The sequence below is a fragment of the Oryza glaberrima genome, chromosome 6 (genome assembly GCF_000147395.1).
Source record: "Oryza glaberrima chromosome 6, OglaRS2, whole genome shotgun sequence".
NCBI classification, from domain to species: domain Eukaryota; kingdom Viridiplantae; phylum Streptophyta; class Magnoliopsida; order Poales; family Poaceae; genus Oryza; species Oryza glaberrima.
Window position 1 is genome coordinate 5,241,372 of NC_068331.1, and position 24,021 is coordinate 5,265,392.

General features: G+C 37.5%; 3 protein-coding genes across 14 annotated transcripts; all 3 read left to right on the plus strand.

The window, feature by feature from the left end:
• The first annotated feature begins 1,118 nt into the window (after positions 1–1,118).
• LOC127776614 (UMP-CMP kinase 4-like) lies at positions 1,119–5,409 on the plus strand. Of its 10 annotated transcripts, none has more exons than XM_052303087.1 (9): positions 1,119–1,376; positions 1,892–1,938; positions 2,205–2,259; positions 2,419–2,536; positions 2,622–2,778; positions 2,909–2,989; positions 3,089–3,999; positions 4,205–4,252; positions 4,510–5,408. In XM_052303087.1, exons 2-7 carry the CDS (start codon positions 1,894–1,896, stop codon positions 3,278–3,280), a joined length of 648 nt encoding a protein of 215 aa, XP_052159047.1. In that variant the 5' UTR covers positions 1,119–1,376; positions 1,892–1,893; the 3' UTR covers positions 3,281–3,999; positions 4,205–4,252; positions 4,510–5,408. The 10 variants fall into 10 exon arrangements, with proteins under 10 accessions (XP_052159047.1, XP_052159043.1, XP_052159038.1 ...); XM_052303083.1 differs by lacking the exon at positions 1,892–1,938 and having other exon boundaries at positions 3,089–3,196; positions 3,929–3,999; positions 4,510–5,396; XM_052303084.1 differs by having other exon boundaries at positions 1,276–1,938; positions 3,089–3,196; positions 3,929–3,999; positions 4,510–5,396.
• A 1,726-nt stretch (positions 5,410–7,135) lies between these two features.
• Positions 7,136–11,358, plus strand: LOC127776613 (fatty-acid-binding protein 2-like). The gene is made up of 11 exons (XM_052303077.1): positions 7,136–7,432; positions 7,917–8,526; positions 8,626–8,836; positions 9,272–9,347; positions 9,466–9,568; positions 9,982–10,050; positions 10,212–10,248; positions 10,339–10,413; positions 10,492–10,543; positions 10,646–10,690; positions 10,888–11,358. The coding sequence occupies exons 2-11, from the start codon at positions 8,006–8,008 to the stop codon at positions 10,983–10,985; spliced, it is 1,287 nt and encodes a 428-aa protein (XP_052159037.1). The 5' UTR covers positions 7,136–7,432; positions 7,917–8,005; the 3' UTR covers positions 10,986–11,358.
• Positions 11,359–17,973: 6,615 nt separating this feature from the next.
• LOC127775838 (uncharacterized) lies at positions 17,974–20,768 on the plus strand. 3 transcript variants are annotated; one of them, XM_052302143.1, is made up of 2 exons: positions 17,974–18,358; positions 19,897–20,768. In XM_052302143.1, exons 1-2 carry the CDS (start codon positions 18,093–18,095, stop codon positions 20,381–20,383), a joined length of 753 nt encoding a protein of 250 aa, XP_052158103.1. In that variant the 5' UTR covers positions 17,974–18,092; the 3' UTR covers positions 20,384–20,768. The 3 variants fall into 3 exon arrangements, with proteins under 3 accessions (XP_052158103.1, XP_052158104.1, XP_052158105.1); XM_052302144.1 differs by having other exon boundaries at positions 19,900–20,768; XM_052302145.1 differs by having other exon boundaries at positions 19,903–20,768.
• Positions 20,769–24,021: the final 3,253 nt, after the last annotated feature.

The window sequence follows — 24,021 nt, forward strand, 5'->3', positions numbered from 1 at the left end:
TTCTCACATTCCCACCGAACAGCTGGCAACAAAGCTTAGTCAGGCAGGCCGCTATTTCTTGTGGATCAAACTAATAATACGAATTAGCAGGATATAGTTAAATCACCCACTAAAATTTCCTATGTTCTAAACATCCATCTTTTCAAACTTTCTATGGTTTTTATTCCTCTGTTTTACACACGTATTTATGTGTTTTATATTCCAAATATTTTATTTCATGTATTTTGTTTTTCTGAGTTCCAAACATACCTTAGGCTATGTTTAAGAGGAGATAAAAATATTAAAGAGATATATAAAACTAGGTGAGCCATTATCGCATGATTAATTGACTAATAATTATTTCAAACATGAAAAAAATTGAAATATGATTTTCTTTAAAAGGTAACTTTTCTAAAGATTTTTTAATGTAAAAATACACCGACATGTGGGTGAAAAATGATGGACGTTTCCTTTATTTGTCCCTTTATTAGCAATAAGCTAGCTATTGAATAACGAAGGAGAGAGAACAAAAGTAGACTATATATTTATAGTTAGGTGTAGTATGAGCTCTAAGATAGTATATGAGAAGTAACCACCCCTCATGCAAGTGGTAATTTCTTCACAAACTCCAAGAAAAGAATGGTGTGGTTTGGATGCAAATTGAAACCAGTATGCTATATCTTAATTAGTTAGTTGATGATATGAATAAGTTAGAGGTCTTAATCACCTTGCTATAAAACTTGCTTATAAAATTTGCTCTTAGAGCAAAGATAATAGACTAATAGTGGACTATAAACTTATGTAGAGGATAAAGATTTTTTTAAAAAATATTATTGGCTTTCAAGTAAAATCTAGCTCTACACATGCTTTAAGGTGAATATATTAAATTCTTATAAGTAACATAAAGAGAGGAAACGAAATATAGAGATAATCTTATAGCCAACTTATAAGCTCTAATATAAAGAGCTTAGTTATCTTTACTGTTAATATGGCTCTTTTACATATGTGTTTTAATTTGTTACAGGCCCAATTGGCCAGGCTCACTGTACCATGCGTGACAAAGCCGCGCTTTTTCTAGTTGTTGTCTTAAATCGTAACCGTCTACCCCAAGTCTGACGAATCAAAACGAGCAAGCCCCGAGCACCGACTTGACTTGCTCGTCGGCCACCTTTTAAAATCCAAAAAAGAAAATCATTTTTTTCTTCTTTACTACTTTCTCTGTTCCCCTCGCCGTCGCCGCCACCGCCACCGTGACCGGCAAGTGGCCTCCGCCCCTCGCCGCGGCTCGCCGCCCGGCCGCCGCCAGGCTGCCTCGGATGCGTGGAGGTCTGGTCGCCTCTGCGCGGCTACTCCCTCGCCCTCTCGTCCGGTGGTTTCTCCAGCGACGAGCTCAGCAGGTAGGAATTAGGGGGTGCGTGTTTTCCGGCCCTTCTCTCTCCGCGCCACGCTTCTTGTTCCCGATCTGATTTGCTGTAGTCCGTAGATTAGATTGAAAATTTCTCGCAGGATGTGAGAATCGTCGATGTTTAACTACTGCTTTGCTTATTTAGTTCTAAGTTCTAACCTACTAGGGGGGAGAGGTTTACTAAAACCCTCGAACGAAGTCTTTAGTGGTCTTCGGGGATTGGTGTACTGTTGTTGGCAGGAAATTGGTGGGATAATCTCTTGCGCCGTGAGCTAAATTCAATATTTGGACCAAACCAACACATCTGTGCACCATGAAAGGGTCTGGACTTCATGATCAACCTAGAATTGGATAGTTCTTACTTTGTGGTCTGCTATGCATGTGCAATGTTGAATACATTTGCACTATTGCTTTATACTTCTGAATGATGCATATTTCTTGGTTCTATTGCAAAATACTTATGCACCAACTTGATGTTTAGTCTGAATCATGGGGGTATTCTTGTAGCCATGAGCACAGCCATGGATGATCCAGACGTCCTTACTGAAAAGAAGGTAGTTTTTTCTTACATTACCTTGCAGTTCTTATCAGATTCCTGGAGGATTCATCTGCAGTTCATTCCATCGTGAGAGAATATGGTTAAATCCATGCATCCCATGGATATGTATTTTACATAGTATTTATTTATGCATACTTGTTCTTTTAACCTGTAAGTCAGCCAGCCATTTCAGTTACCAATTTGATTTGGATCCTGAATTTGACCCTCATGCTTATCTTTTTGTGTTCATACAATCTGATGGGTTAAATTGTCCTTCTGCAGGATATTAATGAGAACATGTCGGGTGGCAAGAAAGTTAAAATTATATTTGTTCTAGGTATTGTTTTCTCTATTCTTTAGTAGTAATTTCATGCCTTTGACTGCCACTTTATAGAAGAAAAGTGAACTTGCTGTCAGTTCCTTCTTATGCTGTTGTTAATTCATAACTGTATTTATGTGTGTGTGTTGTTTAATCTGATGTAGCATCCATGAACAGGTGGTCCTGGAAGTGGAAAAGGAACTCAGTGCAGCAATATTGTAGAGCATTTTGGTTTTATCCATCTTAGCGCTGGTGAACTCTTGCGTGCAGAAATCAATTCTGGTTCAGAGAACGGGTAAAAACACACACATGCATTTGCCCATGTACACATGCCATATTTATTGTTTCACTCACTTAGTTACTGGTTCTATATTTTGCAGAACCATGATTGACACTATCATAAAGGAAGGGAAAATCGTCCCATCTGAGATAACCATAAAGCTTTTGCAAGAAGCCATAATAAAAGGTGGAAATGACAAGTATATCATTGATGGATTTCCACGGAACGAAGAGAATCGTGTTGTATTTGAGAGTGTTGTAAGCTTACTTAGTCTTCATTGTTTTGAATAGAGCAGTAGGAGAATTTTATTTATGTGTATGTTAGTGTTCATATTTTACATTTTAAAAGCAATTACAGACCTTGGTTACTTACTTCCAACTGCTTCAGATAAACATATCTCCTGAATTTGTTCTATTTTTCGATTGTTCTGAGGAAGAAATGGAAAGGCGCCTTTTGGGTCGCAACCAGGTTTGCTTCTTCTCTGATATTAATTTGTTAAATAAATTTTGACACAATCACTTGAGTATTTATTTCTTCAGACATTATTTTTTTCTTGTTGCCTTGCAGGGAAGAAGTGATGATAACATTGAGACTATCAGGAAAAGATTGAAAGTTTTTGTAGAATCCAGCTTGCCTGTCATTGAGTATTATGAGTCAAAAGGCATGGTTAAGAAGGTGTGTACATTTGTAATGGTTATGCATGCTTCTTGCAGTACAGTTTATTCTCCCTACCGGATTTATAGACTTGTCATCATTTAAGATAATCACACAATATCATATAGTAAACTGCTGTATGGTTCAGGGTCAAAACTTGAAATTCACAGTACACATGGAATAAAGCATGGTTTACTCTGATCTCATTTTGTGCACTGCAATCAGCCAGTGATGCACAACATATCATATCCTTAGCAGGGACCATGGGGAAAATAAAACCCTTGAGTAGAGCACACATATTTGTGAGCTGATTGGATGTTTTCTTAAGTCTGATATATGTAGATTGTCATTTCCAGGGTATGTTAATTGATCGTTTGTGATTGAATTAACATATGGTCTCTATCCTTTCTCATCACTTGATTCATTACTCGATTAAGTTGTTGCATTGTGCAAATGCTATGTCAGAAAGTGTACAATAAAGGCCCTGAAACTCCACATATAGCAACAAATTTGCGCTGCATGATTAGAGTCCCATTGCCACAAAGAAATATGATATTCAGTTCAGCAAACAGGGGAAGGTTAAGTAAGTGCAAGAACTTTGTGTTAAAATGGTATCTGTCAGTTGGAGACTACTTCGATCACCATCATCAGATATGGCCATATTTTTGTGCACGTGCTCTATCAGTTTCTGGTTGGTATGTTTTGTCAACTCATGCGCTTTTATTACCTTCAGCTAATCCATTGTTTGATCAGATTGATGCGACAAAACCAGCCCCTGAGGTGTTTGAAGATGTGAAAGCCATCTTTACCCATATGGCTTGAAGGTAAGATGTCAACTTCTCTTGCCCTGTGGCTGTGTGCACCTCTAGTATGCAGCCGTGCACACGGATACTTCCTGTATGACTACCCTACATGACTTCTTAACATCTGCCATTATAATTTTCATTGGCATCTGTGTAGAATATAATTTTGATTGTTTATAAGTCGTATCCTTCTCCAGACCATAACATTATGTTATTTTTCTGTCAGTCTGCTTAGATTCATCAGAAAGGATGGCAAACGGATGAAGTTCACAATGTATCACCTTATACCACTCCTCGTCATCATTTCATTTTTTATCCTAATTAATTGTCTAAACAAGTCGCATTAGAAGCTGTGAAATCCATGCTATTTGCTTAGGTAGATAATCTTCCTCCTGAAGTAGGATACAGAATGTCTCGCACACAGTTGTTGCCCTTGATTAAAAATTTTGATCAATACACATAATGATTGATCAGATCATGCATATCTATCATCAACAGACATGCCCTCATGGCATCCTTAACGTTTTGCAGGTGTCTCAGAAAAGCATGTACGCATGCAGACTATCTCTGCCTTTAACACCGAAAGCTCATGTGCTGCCGACATGTCACTAGATAATCCTTTGCCTGAAATAAGTAGATCTGTTTCTTGTTCGTGCTGGGGAGCCGGAGCACATGCCTAGTGTTTTTGTGCACTCGTCGTTGCCCTGTGCACTTCCATCAGTTCTTAAACTGAAACTGATGTCACATTCTCTGTGAACAACAAATGATCTCTGACCTAGTTTCCTGATTTTGATATTGAGGGTGGGAGTCAGCAGCTTGCTGATGCGATCATGGACGAGTCTCCCGTAGTCTGTAACCTTCTGCTGTTACTGTATTTTTCTCTGAAAACTGGCCTTCCAATGATCGACTGGCATGTTGCGTGTGATTGTGTATGGATCAATGGAGCCAGGCAGCCAGCAAATGCTTGGTCCCCTGAATTATGTAGCTTTTGTTGTTCTTGTGTCATCTGGAACATCGTCCCCGCTGGCTGGTATGTAGCCGCTTCTGTTGGAGGCTTGCAGTACCTACTAGCGGCTAGGTGTCAACTTCCATTCTCGACATGTTTGTTAGGAGTGGTACATAAGCAGCCATCGCTTTGACTTGGTAGAAAATAAAAATACAGGAACAAGGGATGGGCTCAACAATCATACCTAATACTTCCTCCATCCAAAAAATAAGGTGCTCGTCGTCTAATAATAGTATGAATCTGGATAAGCTTTTTCGTTTACTATTGTTTATCTTAACCAGTTAAAGGCCCTCTTTGTTTAGGCTTAGGCCCTCTTTGTTTAGGCTTATAAGCCAACTAATAAGTCGAAAAGTCTAAGCCAAAACAAACAAGCAGCTTTTTCATTTGGTTTTTTTGAAGCCATAAGTCACTCTAACACTGTTAAGCCAAAAGCTAGGTTGGAGAAGCTTTTTTGGGATTATATGAGATAGATGTATGACTCCACCACTAAACTTAGGACATTAAATCCACTGGCTTATAAATCATATAAGCCAATAAGCTGACTTAAAAGTCTAGGCCAATAAGCCTAAGCCTAAACAAAGAGGGCCAAACTATGGATCATCCGGTTAAAGTATGGGTGTATATACTATTCCCTTTGTCTTCTAGCATTCAAAACTTATTAAAACTAGATGGCTATCCCGCGTGTTGCTACGGAAGAATTGTGTGATAATATAGTATACACGAGTTCTAAAATTTTCTTTGTTACCTACTATACCATTTTTTTTTTCATGTGTTTATATATTTCTTTACCTTTATCAATTATCCAAAGGTTATAAATAGGTTATAAATGATTAGGTTGTATGATGTGCCTTTTAGGAGGAAGAGATGTAATTTACACCCCTGATGAATCATCCAAAAGACTTAAAACAATTGAGGTGATGTGAAGAGATGCATTTTACACCCTTGATAAATCATCCAAAAGCTAAAAACAATTAAGGTGATGTGGCTTCATGAGAGAAGAGAGAATTAACATTAACTACACTTAGTTGGGATCAACTTTATAGATATACATGATACATTAATTTTAGCCTATCGTACAAATCAAAATTTATTACTTTCTTATCATTTAATATCACTTGCCTACTCAATTGCCATACTTTTTTTACTACTCCCTGTTTCTAAAATATAAGCATTATAAAATTGTTTAGCAAAAAATAAGGATGAGACGAAAGATTCTCTGAGTCACCTTGGTAGTTAAATTTTAAATTTTGAATTGATTTGATTTCCCTTTTAAGCACCTGATTTGCTAAAAATGCTGAGATTTTAGTGCATTGATTTTGAATTGATTTGATTTCCCATGTTTCAAATTATCTATCATTTTAGGTTTATTTTAAGTCAAACATGCTTATCTGTAACTATTAATTTTTTAAGTTAATGTAGTTAAATAATATATGAATTGTTGAAAATATTTTTTATATAAATCTTGAAATACAAATATTACGATATTAAACTATATGAATTTATAAAAAAAATGATGGTGAAAATTAAAATGTTTAACTTTAAGTCTGAATGAAGAAGCATTTAAAAATCGAGAAGTCAAAAGTGACGTAGAGTCCTTCTGTATCCATTCTAAAATATTGCAACTTAAGACCGGATGATACTACGAATATGGATACGCCCCTATCCAGATTCATAATTTTATGGTATGTTCCATCTAATCATAGGTTTTTATATTTTGGGAAAGTAATATGTGAAATCAAATTATCAAATTACTAGGAGAAGCCAACACGTGTCCAGAAGGAAGAAAGACAAAATAACGGTCCATTTTAAACGTGTTTCAGGCGCCGTCCACGCCCCGTCTCCGCGGTCGACGCGGATCAATTCCCCTTATTATTAACCCGTCGCATCTCCGTCCACCGTCGGCTCCCCACCGTCCGATCTCCCCCGCCGGAATATCCCCCCCGCACCGCACCTTCTCCGAAACCATCGGGGACTCTTACGCATAACCCCCTAAACTTATCCAAAAACAAAACTATTCCCCATCCCCTGGACCAGTTCGCACGTGACGAGGACCTATATGTAAATAACAATTTGTTCTAGAACTTTTGTGGAAAACAAAAAGGGAGGGAACTTTTATTGAGCTCTTTGTCGCCTTCTTCTCGAATTAGGAAGAGCAAAACAGAGAGAGGAGAGGGGAGGAGAGGAGAGGAGAGAGGAGGAGGAGGAGCACGCGTTCTTCGCCTCGTCTCTCTCGCCTCACGGGAGGAGAGGAGGAGGGCGATTCGGAGGAGGGCGGTTGCCTTTGATCCCATTCCCCTCCCCCATCTTCTCCCCCGGGTTCGGATTCGGTCGGTCGGTTGGTTGATCCGCAACCGATCGATCGAGGGGGGGTGGCACTCGCGGATCCTCTCGTGTTCTTCCTCCAGTGCGCTGATCTGGACGCGGCGCGATTTATAGTCTATCGGCCAGGTTTGGATCGTTGCGAATGCATCCAGTTCAGGAGAAATTGGATTTTCTTTGTTCCTCTTTTCTTTTTTTACGGGAATGCTTATTATTGTTCTCCGGGGCTTGTAGGGCGTAAATTTGTGCATTTGCTGGCGTAGTTACAGGGTCCGATTAGATTGATTGAATTGATACTGTTTGTCAATATTTGCAAATGGTATTTGCATTTCATATAATGGGGGCGTTCTTAATATTCCCAAAGTAAAGTTCTATTTGCTGATATGAGAACAAAGAAAGCTAGAGTTATTTTTTATCATTTAATCCTGGCAATTGTAAGGGTAAATTTGAAGGACAACTCATTTTCAGGTCCATTTTCAATAGATGATGTGAAATTTGTTTTTTTTTTAATTTCATAAAATATGTATCACCTCCTTATTAGATGCTGTTTGTGCAATTCACGGTGTAAAAGAGGTTTTATAGCTGACTTCCATAGTTTTGTTAAAATTTTCAGATCACAAAGTTTTTCCTCGCCGTACATTCAAAAGCTTTCTCTGAAGACTTTCTACATTCTGAAGATTATATTGGGAATAACATTTTAACATGAAGGCCGATCGGTTAATCTTGTCCAATCTCGACCATGATTTGGGATATCTACACAAGTTTCCCTCAGATTTTCCAATGTCTCATGATCTTGGGTTGAGCTTGTTTACGCATGCCGGTACAATGGTGGGAAGTTCTTTGCGACAGCACAGGCAGATCTGTTCTTCAGGAAATTTGATTGTTCAGGAAGCATTTGATCGCCTCAACAAGTTTGCCAGAGCTTTCTGCTACTGGCTTTCTAGAGTGTCTAATCCCAAGAATTTACGTAGGCTAATGAGTATGGAAGGCCCTAGCTCTAGAGCTTGCCAGTCACATATCAATCATTTGAGCTCCCGTATGCAAAATTTGGCTGTATTGCAGTTTGGTTATCTAGTAAGAGAAGAGCATGCTGTACAACTGCTTTTAGCTAACTTCTCAAGCACAACACTTGGGCGACTCTGGAATGATTTTCAGCAGCAACATGCCTGCAATGTTCTTACTCTGGCTGGTGCCATGGCTATTGTACCCCCTCTTGAAAATATGTAAGGCACACAGTACGACACTTTATTTGTGCCCTGCTCTTGCTTGGGCTCTATGCTTATATCTCACTGACTGTTCATTTCACTGTATGAATTAAAAAGATCACTGAAGACGCTCGCAGAGTCAATGGCACTGGGAAATATCAAGGACTATGTCAGCAGACCTATGGATAAGCCTTATCTGGAGGACAAATGCATAAAAAGTAGATCTGTTGCAGTGCCAAGCACAATATTTCAGGGAGATGCAATTGAACCAAAAACTGGAATCAAGTTTCCTGCATTTCTCGAAGATGACTCCAGTCCATCTACAACGGTAATTTACCTTATTTTGCTGGGATACTTTACCTTATTTTTTCAGGGACTGCCTTTTGGTACACTTTTCTTATTTGTTATGTCGTAAAATTATTATCATGAATGTCTTCTCTGTGTACCTCCTCTTTAATAGGCGTGCAGGCTAGTCATGTAAAATCCAATATACTTGTATTATGAACTGGAAATGAAATCCTCTGGATTAATTCATTTCTGACAATTTCGAATCACATAGTTTTATTTTATATGTGTTGATTTAATATGTATACAGCAAATTGTACACTACTACAAATGATCTGTGGACAATTGAATTGAGTTAGTTCAGTTTAGTCTTCATTTTACATATAATGTCATACTTCTGAACTATCAGCATATCATTTTTCTCTGAATTCTTAGTGTGACGTCTCCATGTAACATTATTATTGATAATTAATTGCAGGTCCTTGTTGGGATGGGTTTCAAAGGTGTGAAAGTAATGAGTGTCAAAAATTTGGATCTGTACGCTTTTGGTTTATGTGAGTAAATATTTTTTGTGCTTCTATTATGTTGTTTTCCTGTACATTCTACAAAAAAATGTTTCTCTGATGTTCCATCATTTCTTTTTAACGGTGCACCATGCATTTTTCTTGATAGATCTGCAACCGAATACTATTTCTGAGAAGCTGGGACCTAAGTATGCTTCTGTTCCAACCATCAACTTGAAGGACAACCCAGATTTCTATGATGATCTTTTGAGGTAGGACCTCGATATATATATCCAGTCTTGTCCTGTTGTTACAATTCTGCCTATTCATATGCTTAGCACACATAAATGTGGTAGTGCTTGCACCTTTTTTTTGGCAACTGTTTGCACAAGTTTAGTTTCCCTCACAAGATCCACAGGATGTATTAAAAATTGAACTGTTTGTGTTATTGTGCTAGTTGATCTACGTACATTTCAAAACATGTGTACACACTTGTCCATTCATGTGCCATACATATATCCATGACATTATTGATATTTTGATCTTATGAAAGTCTATATGAATCTACTTGTTATGAAAAGTGATTCTTAACTTGATACTTCTTGTGCATGTGACACTTCTTTCCAAAAAAGGATGATTACATGTGCACCGGGGACTAATGAAGTTTTGTATCTTCAATTTCCAGGGAAAACCTTCCTATGAGAGTTAGATTGGTACTTCACTACAACGGCCTTAGCATTGGTGCAGTGCGAGAGTAAGTAGTACTCTCATTTTATGTTTACAGAGATCTGCTTGAATGTTTCTTTGATTTGTCATGTTTGTAAAGATCTGTTTGATTGTTACTTTCTCATAAAAAAAATGACTTTAGTCTATTCAAGACTTGTTTCATTTTACCTTTTTGTGTTTTTCTCGCAGTGTATTTGAGAAGTCACTTGGCCTGCGCCTCCAGAAGGTACTTGTTGGTTGCTGCTTCAGCTGATACTTTTAATTCTTTTACGAGTTCTTCATACTGATGTGACTTCTGTATTTGTATTTTCAACAGATGAATCCCAACACTGATTATCATTGCTTGAAAACTTTTGGTTCTTACTTCAATGAAGACATTCCTATTCCTGCGGTAAGGTTGAACACAGGATTTGGCTACCGTATGTTTATAACTTTTAGATACAAGTAAACACTGTTAATATAACTGCAGGGTACAAAGATCGACTTCTGCCAAACTTCTGATGGCCAGCTAATAACAGAAAGTAAGTACCGTAGACCGTAACTGAATCTTCTGTATGTCTTGAGGAGTGAGTTTTCTACTGCCACATCCACATATTTTGACAAAAAAAAACATTTTCATGCAGTTGATGGCAGACAAATTGGTGCTGTTAAGAGCAAAGACCTCTGCAGTAAGTGTATACTTGTCACACCAAAACTTATACAAATTTACTTCATTACTTCACACTTTCTCAATATTTTCCACCCGCTTCACTTGGATCACTGTCCATGACTTGCATCTGGATAAGTACTTTCTTGCCTAGTGCATCTTTATGGTACGATAAAGTTCATTGTTTTTAACTGTACTTAACTCTTGCTTGGTGAACAGGGGCTCTGTTCGGTATGTACATTGGCGATTCACCGGTCTCATTGCAGGCCAAAAAAGATATTGCCCAAAACGTAGCCGGGCTCATAGGTAAATGCTGAAGAAACTGGAAACCAAACGCAGCTAGTCGGCCAATTATTTCATTCTTCTATACAGTAAGAAGAGGAAGCACACATTGAAGAGATTAGGCGAGGATCATAGTATGTATATACATCGAGAGATCTGTAACTTGTAAAGTGAAAAAAGAAAAAGCAAAATCGTAATGTACATATGGAAGATTAGCATCTGTTTACGGCGCAAGGGCACCCATTCCTTTTTCTATGTGGATGGATGGACCCTCTGCCATTTCATACACACGAGTGACAGGTTGTATAGTACATGAGAAATTCAGATGCCTCTTCCATGAGTATAATACAAGTTCTCAAATCTTTTTGCCCATATGGATGACAGAGTGATAGTTTTACTTTACTGCATTCTGATCAGTGCACTTCCATTCAGAATTGCTCACACTACTGCAACATAATCATGGACTCTTTTTTTCTAAGTCCGTGATACTGATAGTTGTGAAGTGTGAACCATATCTATCCGTATGTAATGAAGCTTTTTTGACAGTTGAATTCTATCAACCAACATTAACAGTACATGCCTGAACCATATCTATCTGAACCATGTGTTAGCTGCCTCGTAATTAGTTAAGTACAGCAATTAATCCCAAGCAAGGACACTGGCATAAATACTCCCTCCGTCCAAAAAAAAAAAAAAGATAAACCGTGGGTTTCCGTGCCAACATTTAACTGTCCGTTTTATATGAAACTTTTTTTATAATTAGTATTTTCATTATTGTTAGATGATAAAACATGATTAATACTTTATGCGTGACTTATCTTTTTAATTTTTTTCATAATTTTTTTAAATAAGACGGACGGTCAAATGTTGGACACGAAAACCAGGGTTTGTCTTTTTTTTTTTTGGGACGGAGGGAGTAAGCATGTGCAGCTCGATACGTGTACATGTACCTGCTCGTACTACTGTACGTTGAATCGATTGATTAACGAGGTGACAAAAAGATTGGTTCACATCAACTGGATCGATCACCTGGTAGTCATTGCTTCCCCAGCGTCTGTCGGCGGCTGGGGCAACGTGATCCGGGCTACCCGGCCACAATATGTTTAGAGCTAGTTTAATAGTAAAACTCACTAGTTATTTGAAATTCATTTTAAAAGTAGCATGTATACTAATTTAGCTTTAACATTAGCTCTATGTTTTTCCTCCTCTCTCTTTTTCTGAAATTTAATGCATATTTTTAAGCATGTATAGAGCTATCTTTTGCATAAGAGCAAGTACAATAACAGATCATAAACCAATGGAAGAGATAAAAGAAGATAGAAGAAAAGCGAGTTCCAGATAGAAGAAAACCAGTGGATGATTTAGAGTTAATAGTTGGCTATACTATTAAACTTACTTTGAGAACGAACACTTTTCACTTTTCTTCATCTCTCTTCTACATAAACATATAGCTTGTACTCTCTCCATCTACTTTTGATAGTCATATTTTATCTGGGCACAATGACTAAGGATAAGTAATTATACTTATCATCCATTTAAACATGCTACTAGTTATTTCTCGTAAAAAACGATTACTTAATATTTACATTTCTCGATGCCCATGTCGTTAATCTTGTGTGGATGAATGAAGAGTCACGCATTAAATTCGAGAAAGTTATTAAGAGGATAGGGTGTTGTATTGAAATATGCCTATCAAAAGTAATTTTTCAGATTTAGAAATATGACTATCAAAATTAGATGGAGGGAGTATATAGTTTACTATTATCTTTGCTGTTAGCAGTAGTACATCGTCTTGGGTTGAGCAAATTAAATCATCTTCGGTAAATGCGAGGACTATTTATGTGGGGGTGTACGGCTGCACGTAGTACGTGCGACAGATCGTCACATGATCCTTGATTAGTTTTGTCCATGCAAAAGTTACACATTTATGATTTACTCTTAGGAGTATATATGTATGTGCCATGTGGACAGTGGACCTGAATTGGGGTAAGTTTTGGATGTACATTCTTTGTGTGGGTAGTATGTGTTTGTTCTCCAAATTTGGCCTCACCACTACCAAGATCTAGCGCGTGTTTACTTTACTGTCAGTTCTAATCCTACCATGTTTCGGTATTATCAAATTTTAGTATGGCAAGGAACCAAACATGTTTTTACCAATCTCATCCTACCAATTTTTGACAATTTTAGAAATTTCTACTCTGAAAATTTTCTATCAAAATTTGGTAAGAATTTAAATCAAACATATGGGTGTTAAAAGTGAACAAGCCCCTAGTACATCTTTGTGATAGCTAAAACCATTCCTATGAACAACTCCAAAAACTAAATTGGTATGTTTTAAAATTGATAAAGTCACCGTAGATATCTCGCTGTTGATGAGTACATCGCCCTACCACCTAAAAAACTAGCCATAAATATGAACACCCGTACCGAGTCTAGAACTTAGAACTCGGGTGTACAGATTTTACTACTAGAAACCTAACTAGTTGAGCTACGGCCAGGGGCGGATCCAACGTGGGTGCAGCGGGGACTTGAGTCCTCCCTACACCAAGTCCTCCCTGCACCCACAAGACCCATGGATACCCCCTGGAGCACCCCCTTCGATTTTTTCACCATGAATGAAATTTAAAGCCCCTAAATGGCTGGAGGTTAAAGAAACTGCCCCCCCCCCCCTAAATTTTTTGTTCCTGGATCCGCCCATGGCTACGGCTATTTCACGGCCAAAATCATTTTGCTTGTGCAAAAGACAATTTTTTAAGATAAGCCGGTAAAACATATACTGAAGTCTTATATTTGGAAAGAATGATTTTCTAAGTGCCATGGGAATCAAATTAATTCATATAAAAATTAGTATGTAAAATTTCTAAATTCAAAAGTGTCCATGTTGGTAGTTTGATTCCTGAACAATGAGATACCCACATAGGTAGAATTTCTTGAGAAACGATAAATAGCAAAATAGTAGTAGTGTCAAAGACGCACAAAATCCAAATAAATACCACATGGGTCCTTAAATCCATTGCATCATAGATAAATATCTGTGGGCTGCAAGAGTGAGCTAATAATAATGTGTACTCCCACAGGATCAACTGCTTTATCAGGCAGTGTATCCTCATTAACCATTTGAAGGATCGATCTTGTATTGTTGTTGGTAGATAGGTAGGTTAGTTAGTTGGTCGGTGGGTGTTTGGCCGAGCAATGGACCATGGGAGACACGCTACCGATCTTTTACTATGGTCTATGGGCACTATATGTTGATCGCTAGTGGGCGAGTATAAATCAACAAATTTCACATCTAATTATTGCATTTATTACCCTGAGCTTTCTTGTCTTAATTAATTTGCACAATACACACACACATATATATATAGGACACTCATATGGGGCACCATGGTACCCGGGCACCATGGTATCAAATGCACAAAATCACTAAAATTTTTCAAAATTTTCAAATTGTGAGTATATACCTAGTTATAATAATTTGATTCATACCTATACCTATCAACAAAACAACTCAAATTTAACTTTATTTCACAATCCATGATTACATACCTAACTAATTATATGTATGGATGCTATATACCTAGAATCAAAATCTAACAAAAACAAGTTCAAATTCAGTTCAAACTTGCTTTAAACTAGTTAGTAAAGTAGTTAATGTTAATACCTAAGTAATTAAAAAAGTTTCATACTCATTTAAATTGGGTATATAGTAAATTTCAACAATGGTGCCCGGGCACCATGGAGCACCAAACAAATTTACTATATATATATATATATATATATATATATATATATATATATATATATATATATATATATATATATATATATATATATATATATAGTAAATTTGTTTGGTGCTCCATGGTGCCCGGGCACCATTGTTGAAATTAAGTATATACCCAATTCAAATGAGTATGAAACTTTTTCAATTATATATATATATATATATATATATATATATATATATATATATATATATATATATATATATTAGTAGGTTCTAGATGTGTAGTTCTCTAATGCACTTATACGTTGAGTCGAGAGAATTACATCCTCTGCGTTAACCTTGTATCTCCCATTAACCCTGAGGAATTCACATGCGTAATCCCTGTAAAGGACCATGTCTCTAGGTTGCTTGTGACACTTAATGGCATATCATAGAAGGAAAAAAGTTAAATTTTGTAATTAGAAAAATAATTGAAATATATTAACTGTGTGGACTATTACCGGCCAATATGTATGTATTAGCAGCTTATCCCTGGTTTGAATTTGCTCTCCACCCTTTTTCTTGTAGTAGTTGTACACACTGTACATATTTTTTACTGTTTCGTATTAAGGAGGAGATTTAATTATAATATATTAATAGTAGACATGCAAGAGTATCAGAATCACTTACTATTGTAAAATTGTTAGAAATTATTTGTACGTCTTGTGATGATAATCAAGGGGGTCGAGGACTGTCACGGAGCCGTGCTTCGGGTAGATAATGAAACATATGTAATGATCGCTACATGGTAAGGAAGGTGCAGTTAGTTATGGATGAGATAACACAGATATGTAAAAAAAAACCTACTGGACTTATTTAAAGTTGTACGCGGCTAGAATGACTCTTTTATTTTGAAAGCTTAAGAAGGATCATCCAATGTATTGTGCGACAGTAATCAACTTCTGTTTGTGTAAGCCCTTCTTATATTCTATCTCTTCAGGCGTCTTGTCCTTGAGCTGCTTGGAATTTGGTGATTGTGTCACGGTATGCTGTGCTTGACAGATCCTTGTTGGATCCAGATATCCGATAGATTGATTTGTCTTCTCAGCATCCATGTATTACATCCTATAAAAAGCAGTTTGTTAATAATAATCACATGTTTATGTATTATATCAATTTATTTATATAATAAATGTGCACTCATACTCACAGGCACCATGCACCGACGAAGTTTACGTCCATCTTATCGCGACGATAGATGGTGTGCAGATCAGAGAAATCTAGCTAGAAGTAACCGTCGCCAGCGAAGCAGTCAGGCGGTGATCGAATTGTTAAATTAGTTAGGCCTTTCTTGCTGGCGTCCATGTACCACTTATGTAACCTTCTCATCTCCCATGGACCATCATCAAGTGCATGATCCGACCAAAAATGTTTTGCCAAGTTGGAACTTTTCCAGGCACAGTTGCAAAGAATTTTGGTCCGTAAAGTAAAAAGAAAAAAGAAAAGAAAAAACATTGAGCTTTTCTTCACAATTTTGTATGCATAGATTCATCACAAAGAGAGTTCTAAAATTATAAAAAAAATGCATAACAAGAGTGTAAAGGTGTAGATCTAACCACCTTAGAAACATCCCCCTAAGATTTGAAGTTCAAAAACCTTCCCCCCTATATTTTTGGTGTTAGGGGAGAGAGAAACCTCGGATGAAATGAACAGGGCTCGAAAAAGAAGAAAACTTTATAGGGCTATTTTCACAGGTGGACCACATAAGGGGCCGCCTGCGAAAATACATCTTTGCAGGCGGCACACATAAGGAGCCCGCCTGCGATTATTGCAGGTGGCGCATTATGTGATCCGCCTGCAAAGATCATTTACGCAGGTGGCACCTTATATGGTCCGCCTGCGATATGCTATCTTCACAGGCGGATGGCCAACTCCTCCCCAGTAATCATTCTCATCGGCGGGGTTTTCGCTCCGATGACCATACCCGCCTGCCGAAAAAAAAGCCCAACATCGACAAAAATGCTTTTTCTAATAGTGAACTCCTCTAAAAAAGATAACCAGCTGAATTAAAAATTAAGACAAATTACTTATATATATTCTAACAAGTAATTTTATATGTACTATGCTATCCAAAGTGGAACAAAAGATCCATAACTACCTTATCTGAAATATAACATCATTACGTATAATATCCTTCCCCTCTTGTGATAGTATCAACAACCAAGTGTTGTGCTAGTTGAAGTTGAAGATAACCCACGTAGGATTAGGTTATTTATTATTGTCAAAAATCATTTCGGTAATGCCAAATTAAACAATGCAGTGCACTGGCCCAAATAGAACCATCTTTCTTACCATGGCACCACATCCAATTTCCAAATATATTTTTGGCATTGCCGGAAGGGGATACTAAAAGGAAAAAAAATACACATTGGCTATCAAACGACTTGATATATAGGAGTATCAATTATTTCTTAGAGCTCCAAATAGGTATTACTACCTTGCATAGAATACCCAGCTCTCTGAAAAGCACCTAAGTCGAAACCTCTCTTCCCACAAACCTATTGATGTCCTAATCCTCAACCACGTGTATGTGACTTGAACGCTTTTTGATAAGCGACATCATACAACAATTACTGGGTTAGGGTTTCGAGGGTGAGTGAGTGGAGGTTGGAACTGGGAAGGGGGAGATAGGGGATTGGGTTTAGAGGGCTAGCCTAGGAGACGGCGGACCAAAGGTGGGCGGCGAGGTGGCGTTAGCGCCGGAGCCGGGGTCAGTATAGGGCGGTGGAGCAATGTTGGTGGCATGAGCATATCGACACAAATGGGGCGGAGAGGAGGACGATTGAGCAAGCCACACTAGCACGTTGACACCTATCAGTGTCGGTGAGGTCAGTTGACAACATAGTGAGGCGGTGACAGCAAAGGAGGCATGGAATTGAAGCTAACCTAGATCTAGATTTTGAGACCAAAGAGGAGAGCGCGTAAGTAATGAGCTAGACTATGTTTTAAGTTTGTGGCTCGTCTATTAGGAGAATCCACAAACTTAAACAACTAGAAAACTGCTAAAATGCCACTGTATAGACTAGACTTTCAATACAATGCTACTTCATACACCCCACACTAAAAAATGGTACTACCCTTTACATTGTGTCTTCCATATTTTGCCATTTTATAACGTTCTAGAGCATTTTTACCAAAGCAGAGCGTGTTTCTGCCTTATACTTGGTGGGTCCCACACGTCAGTGTGTGCAAGGCCATGGTGCCAAATCCCAACGAAACACCCGTCGCAAGCGCAAAGCCCCACGCGACTCGAGCCCCCCACCCTTCGTCTCGTCTCCGAGGCGCCGCTCCGCTTCTCCTCTCCTCTCTTCTCTTCTCTAGTTCTCTTCGCATGTGAGCTCGCGCCTCGCGAGAGAGGAGTGGGGGAGAGGGAGCAATGCCGATCGCCATGGAGAGCGGGCGCGGGCACGGCGGCGGCGGCGGCGATCTGTTCGGCCTCGGGGGAGCTCTCCGCCCCGCGGCGGCCTCGGCGGCGGCGTCGTCGGCGGGGTGGGGAAGCGACAGCCGGGTGGGGATGTTGCACTGCGAGGACGCCGCGGCGGCGGGGGAGGAGGAGGAGAGCGACGGCGAGGTGGAGAGCTCGTACAGGGGTCCCCTGGACACCATGGACGCGCTCCAGCAGGCGCTGCCCCGCAGCCGCAGGTCAGTTTTTCACCCCCAATCCGCCTCAAAGCTTCGCGCGCCTTAAGATATCGAGCTTCCCTTTGGTTGTCGTGCTGGGTTATTTTGGATTTCGAATGCTTTTCTAGCGAAATCGTTGAGGGTGCCTTCACTGCTCGGATCATTTTGAGCAGTGTAGATGGAAATTTACTGAAATTTCGATTCGGACTTCTGCTTCATTTGGTGTCAGAATCATTGATCCTGTGCCTCTGCCGATGGAAAATTTGAAGACTTAGGGTGATATTTTTGTACTATTGCAGAGTTTTTTTTTGTTTTTTTTTTACATGTTACGTTAACTAATTTGGGGATTTATTGAGAAATTTCTGGCCTATGAGGGATGATCATTTTGATGATGCGTGAAAAGTAGCATGTGTGTTGTTGTTGTTGTTGTTGTTGTTGTTGTTGTTGTTGTTGTTGTTGTGTTTAATTAGTTTTCGAGTGGGCAGATGTGATTAATTATCGTTTTTACTTACGTTTTAACAATGTGGTCGGGAAATTGAACTTTTGAAACATTGTAGAAAAATTAACTTTTACTGAAGGAGCTCGTGGTTTTCGGAAGGACTAGGGAGCTGTTTAGCTGTGCAGGCTTGATATTTGGTACTCCAAACTGAAGGAGTAGTTTTGTTTGGTGGTGCTAGTATTCTCTTTCACGAATATACATACAAATTTGCTAGCTATTGTTCCCATCGATCCATAGGAACATCTCGCGTCAGATTGTCTGGCACTACAGTAAAGCAGGATACCTTTTGAATGCTCAAGAATCCAAAAACATTGCTTAATTATTTTTGCGTTGAGCACTCTGCAGTTACCTAGTATTACACTATTACTACATTGTTCCAGTCTTCCAAAGAATATGTGATCATGCTGTTATCCCGCAGACATGTTACAGGAAGCACTCGTGTCCATTGGACACTCTGCAATATTACTGGTATAAACAAGTTTAATGTAATCTATACGCATCACAATGATTTTATTTCTTGATTTGAACGATGGATGCAGCTTCTAAGCAATGTCCATGCAATATTGCTGCTGCCGGTGCTTTTTCTTACAGCGACATGAGTTATTTATTGCTGATTTAAATACATGTAGCTTTGCTTCTGCAGTTGGCAGTAGCACTAGCACTAGTGCTTAATGGGCTAATATACCTGCCAACAATGTTATTTGCATAAAACTTTAATTGACCTTATATGGCATTTTAATTATAAGCAGAAATTCATCATGTGCTTCTGAACATGATCATGTGTGTTTGGCACGTAATTAGTGCAAGCACAGGATCAAACAGACAAAAAGACTTTCTTTCACATGCATATGTTAGCCAGCTGGCAAACTATTGTTGATAAACATTATTAAGTACTAAGTATTTAGATTTTTGGGCACTTGCCTTGAATTTTCTTCTCATTTCTTACATTTGCCTGAGAGCTCGTTAATCTCGGTCTAATAGCAATTACTGGCAGGTCCTTTTTCATGTCTTAATAGAAGACATATATATTCCATTCTGCTGACTTGTTAACCTGTGATAGGAGAAGAGGGACCAAATTCGACAATAGCAAGTCTAGTTTCCTTGTGAGTGCTAAGGATGATGTGTTGTCTTCTCAACATACTAAACCGGAAGTTCCATCCCCTAAGAAGCGCAAGGGTCTTCTTCCAAGCTCTGTCGACAAGAACAAGTCACAGAGTAAAGAACTGAGCCCTGTTGACGATGCCACCAGCAGCCCAACAAATTCCACCAGCAGCCCAACAAACTGCAGGAAGGCATTATATCCGGCTGTTGTAGACAGTTCTCCAGGCAAGAACAGGGGCTACGACGAGCGTGAGTGCTGTAAAAACCGGCCTTGCCATTGCCTGCAGACAAAAAGCATCAATGTAATGGATGCCTTTGCTTCTCCAACTATTGCACTTCTACCTGAACTAACCTCAGTTCAGACGAAACTTGTCGCGATTAGTCTCAATGAAGTGGCGGAGTTGACTGATGTGATTTCTCCTAGTGAAAAGCGGAGAAAGAATTAGCAAAACCAGTGTTATGACATTTTGATCAGTTACAACTTCAACCACTGGTGTCCATTTTTAGACTGCGTATCTAGTGGTGCGAATCCAGAGAAGCATAACCGGTTATTGTGTACAGCTTTTCAGGGTTATTCTCTTTATTAATATATAATGATATATTGATATAAATATGATTTTGATCAGATTAAGCTTTATCATACAGGATGATGCATGTGTTCGATCGATGATATACTGATTTATTGTATATTCTTGGGTTGTGTATTTGTCTGCTGATTCAACCGTATTATGGAATAGACTTATTATGCTCTAGTTCTCTAGTCATCATCCGTAATATGTATTATTCATGATTTTTTTTAAACACGAGTTTATCTATTTTGTTACTAGCAATCACTCTGCACATGATATATCCATTTCATCAGTTGTTTTCTTACAAACTAAGAAAGATATTTAAAATACTATAAAGAAAAAAATATAAAGATTTTATGGACATAACTAGGCTTTAGGCGCTCGATTCAAAAAAAAATCAGGCGCTCTCTATACTTTTAGCTAGAGCCGCATGTTGTCGTCTCTGTGTACTAAATTTGCATGTCTTTTTTCTCTCGCTTTCGTAATACATGCACCTACCCTCCCTCTCTTTTTCTCTGGCCTAGCTTCTTTTCATACATGCATTAAGCTATATTTGCAAGAGTAAATGATTTTATCTTTTAAATTACTTAACCAATCTCAAGTGCAATTACACCATTGTATTTGTTGTAAGTAAATCTTTAAAAAATATATCACATGATTATATTATGAAACCGTTAAATTCTAATTAAAATATTTCTATATTATATATGGAACATTGAGTTGTAATTGTTGAAACATCCATAGGACACCACGTGCAACATTTACAAATCAACTAGTGAAACATATAAAAAAAACTTATAGCAACATTCAAATAGCACAATATATAACAAAAAAAAACTTAAAATGTGCAATGGAGTCAAATTTCAGCTGAAACATTCACTTCTCACATGTGAAATATCCAATTTTAACGGTTGAAACATCTATATTTTCTTCATCAAAATATAATCATGTGTGATCTTGTTGTAAAGTTTTAATTACAATGAGCACAACAATGTAATCAGATGACATGTGTAGTAAATAATGTAATTCACTCGGTCAATTCGAAGGGTAAAGAAAGATGCAAACACATACAAGCATCCAAGTGCCAAGAGAGATTAAGAGATATGAGATGTGTTTGTAGCTAGGAGGCACCCGATTGTTGCATGTTCATTAGATGACTGGATTAGAGCATTCTCCAGATTTTATTAAATATATAATATGGACAATACTATAAATATTTACATTTTTTAAAAAAAAATTGTAGAGTTACACGTGTTATGAATTTGATGGTCGTAATACACTATAAATATAAATATTATTCAAGTCGTTTTCGATATCCACAAATATATATATCTTATGTTAGACATTTTAAAATTAGAGTTACCTCACGAGTAGTTATTTCCTAAATTACACATTAAAATAAATAATTGAGTGTAACGAATTTTTTTAATTTTTCTATATTTAACTTAAATAATAAAAAAACATCAATTTCTAAATTTATTTTAAAAATAATACATTAGAAGTAAATAAAAATAATAAAAAGTTTGTTGCGTTGCACAATAATTATATACTTATTTTTGTGTAACCTCGATAACTAGATTACAAAATCTTATTTTAGCAATATCTTATGGTAATGGAGCAACTTTCACCACAATATCGAAGTCATCACTTTTTTTCTCACTTAACTTTTAACAAAACATATTTTCGCTATATCTGACTCCTCACGTTAAAAAAAATATAGAGGCATAGAATAAAAAGGAAGATATATGTTTGTTAACCACTATTTCATGATACACTAAATGCTAATATAATGTAAATTAGAAAGGAAGATAAATATTAGAAATCTGATTTACCTTCGTATAAATAAAACAAAACTGCAATTTAAATCAAAATTAGACCATTTACTTTTCATTAGGCAATAAGGATAGAAATATGATGCAATGACACAACTTTTTAAAAAAATACAGCAACCATAAAATTACATATCTTATAAATCTAAATATCTATAATAACTATTTTTTACTTAATAAATTGCTTCTGAAGATATAACTCAAAACTATATGTGAGAAAAAATCCATTATTTTCAAATCAATGTTATATATTTTTTAGATACATAATTATACTTTTTTTTAGATCGAAGGCCACAAGGCCCGGCTTTTATAAAAAGCCAAAACGGCAACAGCTCATGTGTATACAAAATACCTTTTTTTTCACCAATGGAGAAAACCAAAAATCCAACTTTAACATATACTCTATATTGTAAAGTTTTAGACAGTGCTAGATTACAGACTTAGGAAATAACAAAAAGACCATCGACAGAAGAGCAATGCATTCCAAATCGATTCCAAATCGTGGGGCACCCAAACTTGATTCCAAATCGTGGGGCACCCAAACTTGACAACACATAAGAAAATCTCTCGGTAATCTTGTCGATCTTGTCAGCAGCCTTAACATCTTAGCATCAGAGCTTCCTATTGCTGCAAAAAGAAAATAATGTGAAAAGCCAGCAGCAAAGGAGAGTGAACTAAATTAGCTGTAAAAATCATATTGTTCCTTCTTATCCATAACACCCAACATATAGCAGCTAGAGTGGAAAGAAAACACTCATATCTGCACAGCTCATATTGTCTATGAAGAGATAAAATTCATCGAAGTTCTCCTGGGAATCACATTCCAGCCAGAAGCACAAATACACTAGATGGAACAAATCATTAGACATTGAAAAAGATATGATAAGAGGTTTAATCCCCATCACAAAGCATACATCTATCAGAGCTCCCAACCTTTCTTTTTTAGCTACACAGTGATTAAATTCTGTCTCTGATGGCTAACCAAATAAAGTGCTTAATTTTCATGGGATAAGGGTATTTCCAAATCTCTTACATCCTATTATCTCTTACCCGTCTTAACAACACAGCTCTCTAAGACAAATGATTTGTTAGCTGTTAAAGGCCCATTTCAGCTCATTTGAAGAATCACTAAGAACATCAGTAATAAATCTCTAATAGCATTCCATTCATCCAGCTCTATTTATTCTCCATCTCACTTCTAAGAGCAATATATCTTCCATCTCACTTCTGAGAGCAATATATCTTGTTGGTTTCCAATCTAATAAAAAATTATAGGATAAACTGTTTTTGGAGGGAGCTTAACCAGACATCATGCCAAAACCAGATATGTTTACCATCTCCTACAATCCATTCAGAACCCAACTTCATCCAATTTCTAACATTCATGATACCTTTCCAGAATTGAGATTGAAGGTTAGAATCATATTGGAAAACTCCATTGTGTTGCAGGTATTTTCTCCTGAGAAGTTCCACACACAAACTCTTATATGGGGATTCAATCTTCAGTAGCCATTTAGCTAACAAAGCAGCATTCAACGCTCTAGTTTCAGTTAAGTCAACACCTCCAAAATCTTTAGGAAAAGCCAAGTTAGACCACTTGACCATGTGATATTTCCTCCCCCATTTGTTACTAGCCCAATAGTATCTACCTCTAATTGTACGTTTGTTACTAGCCCAATAGTATTT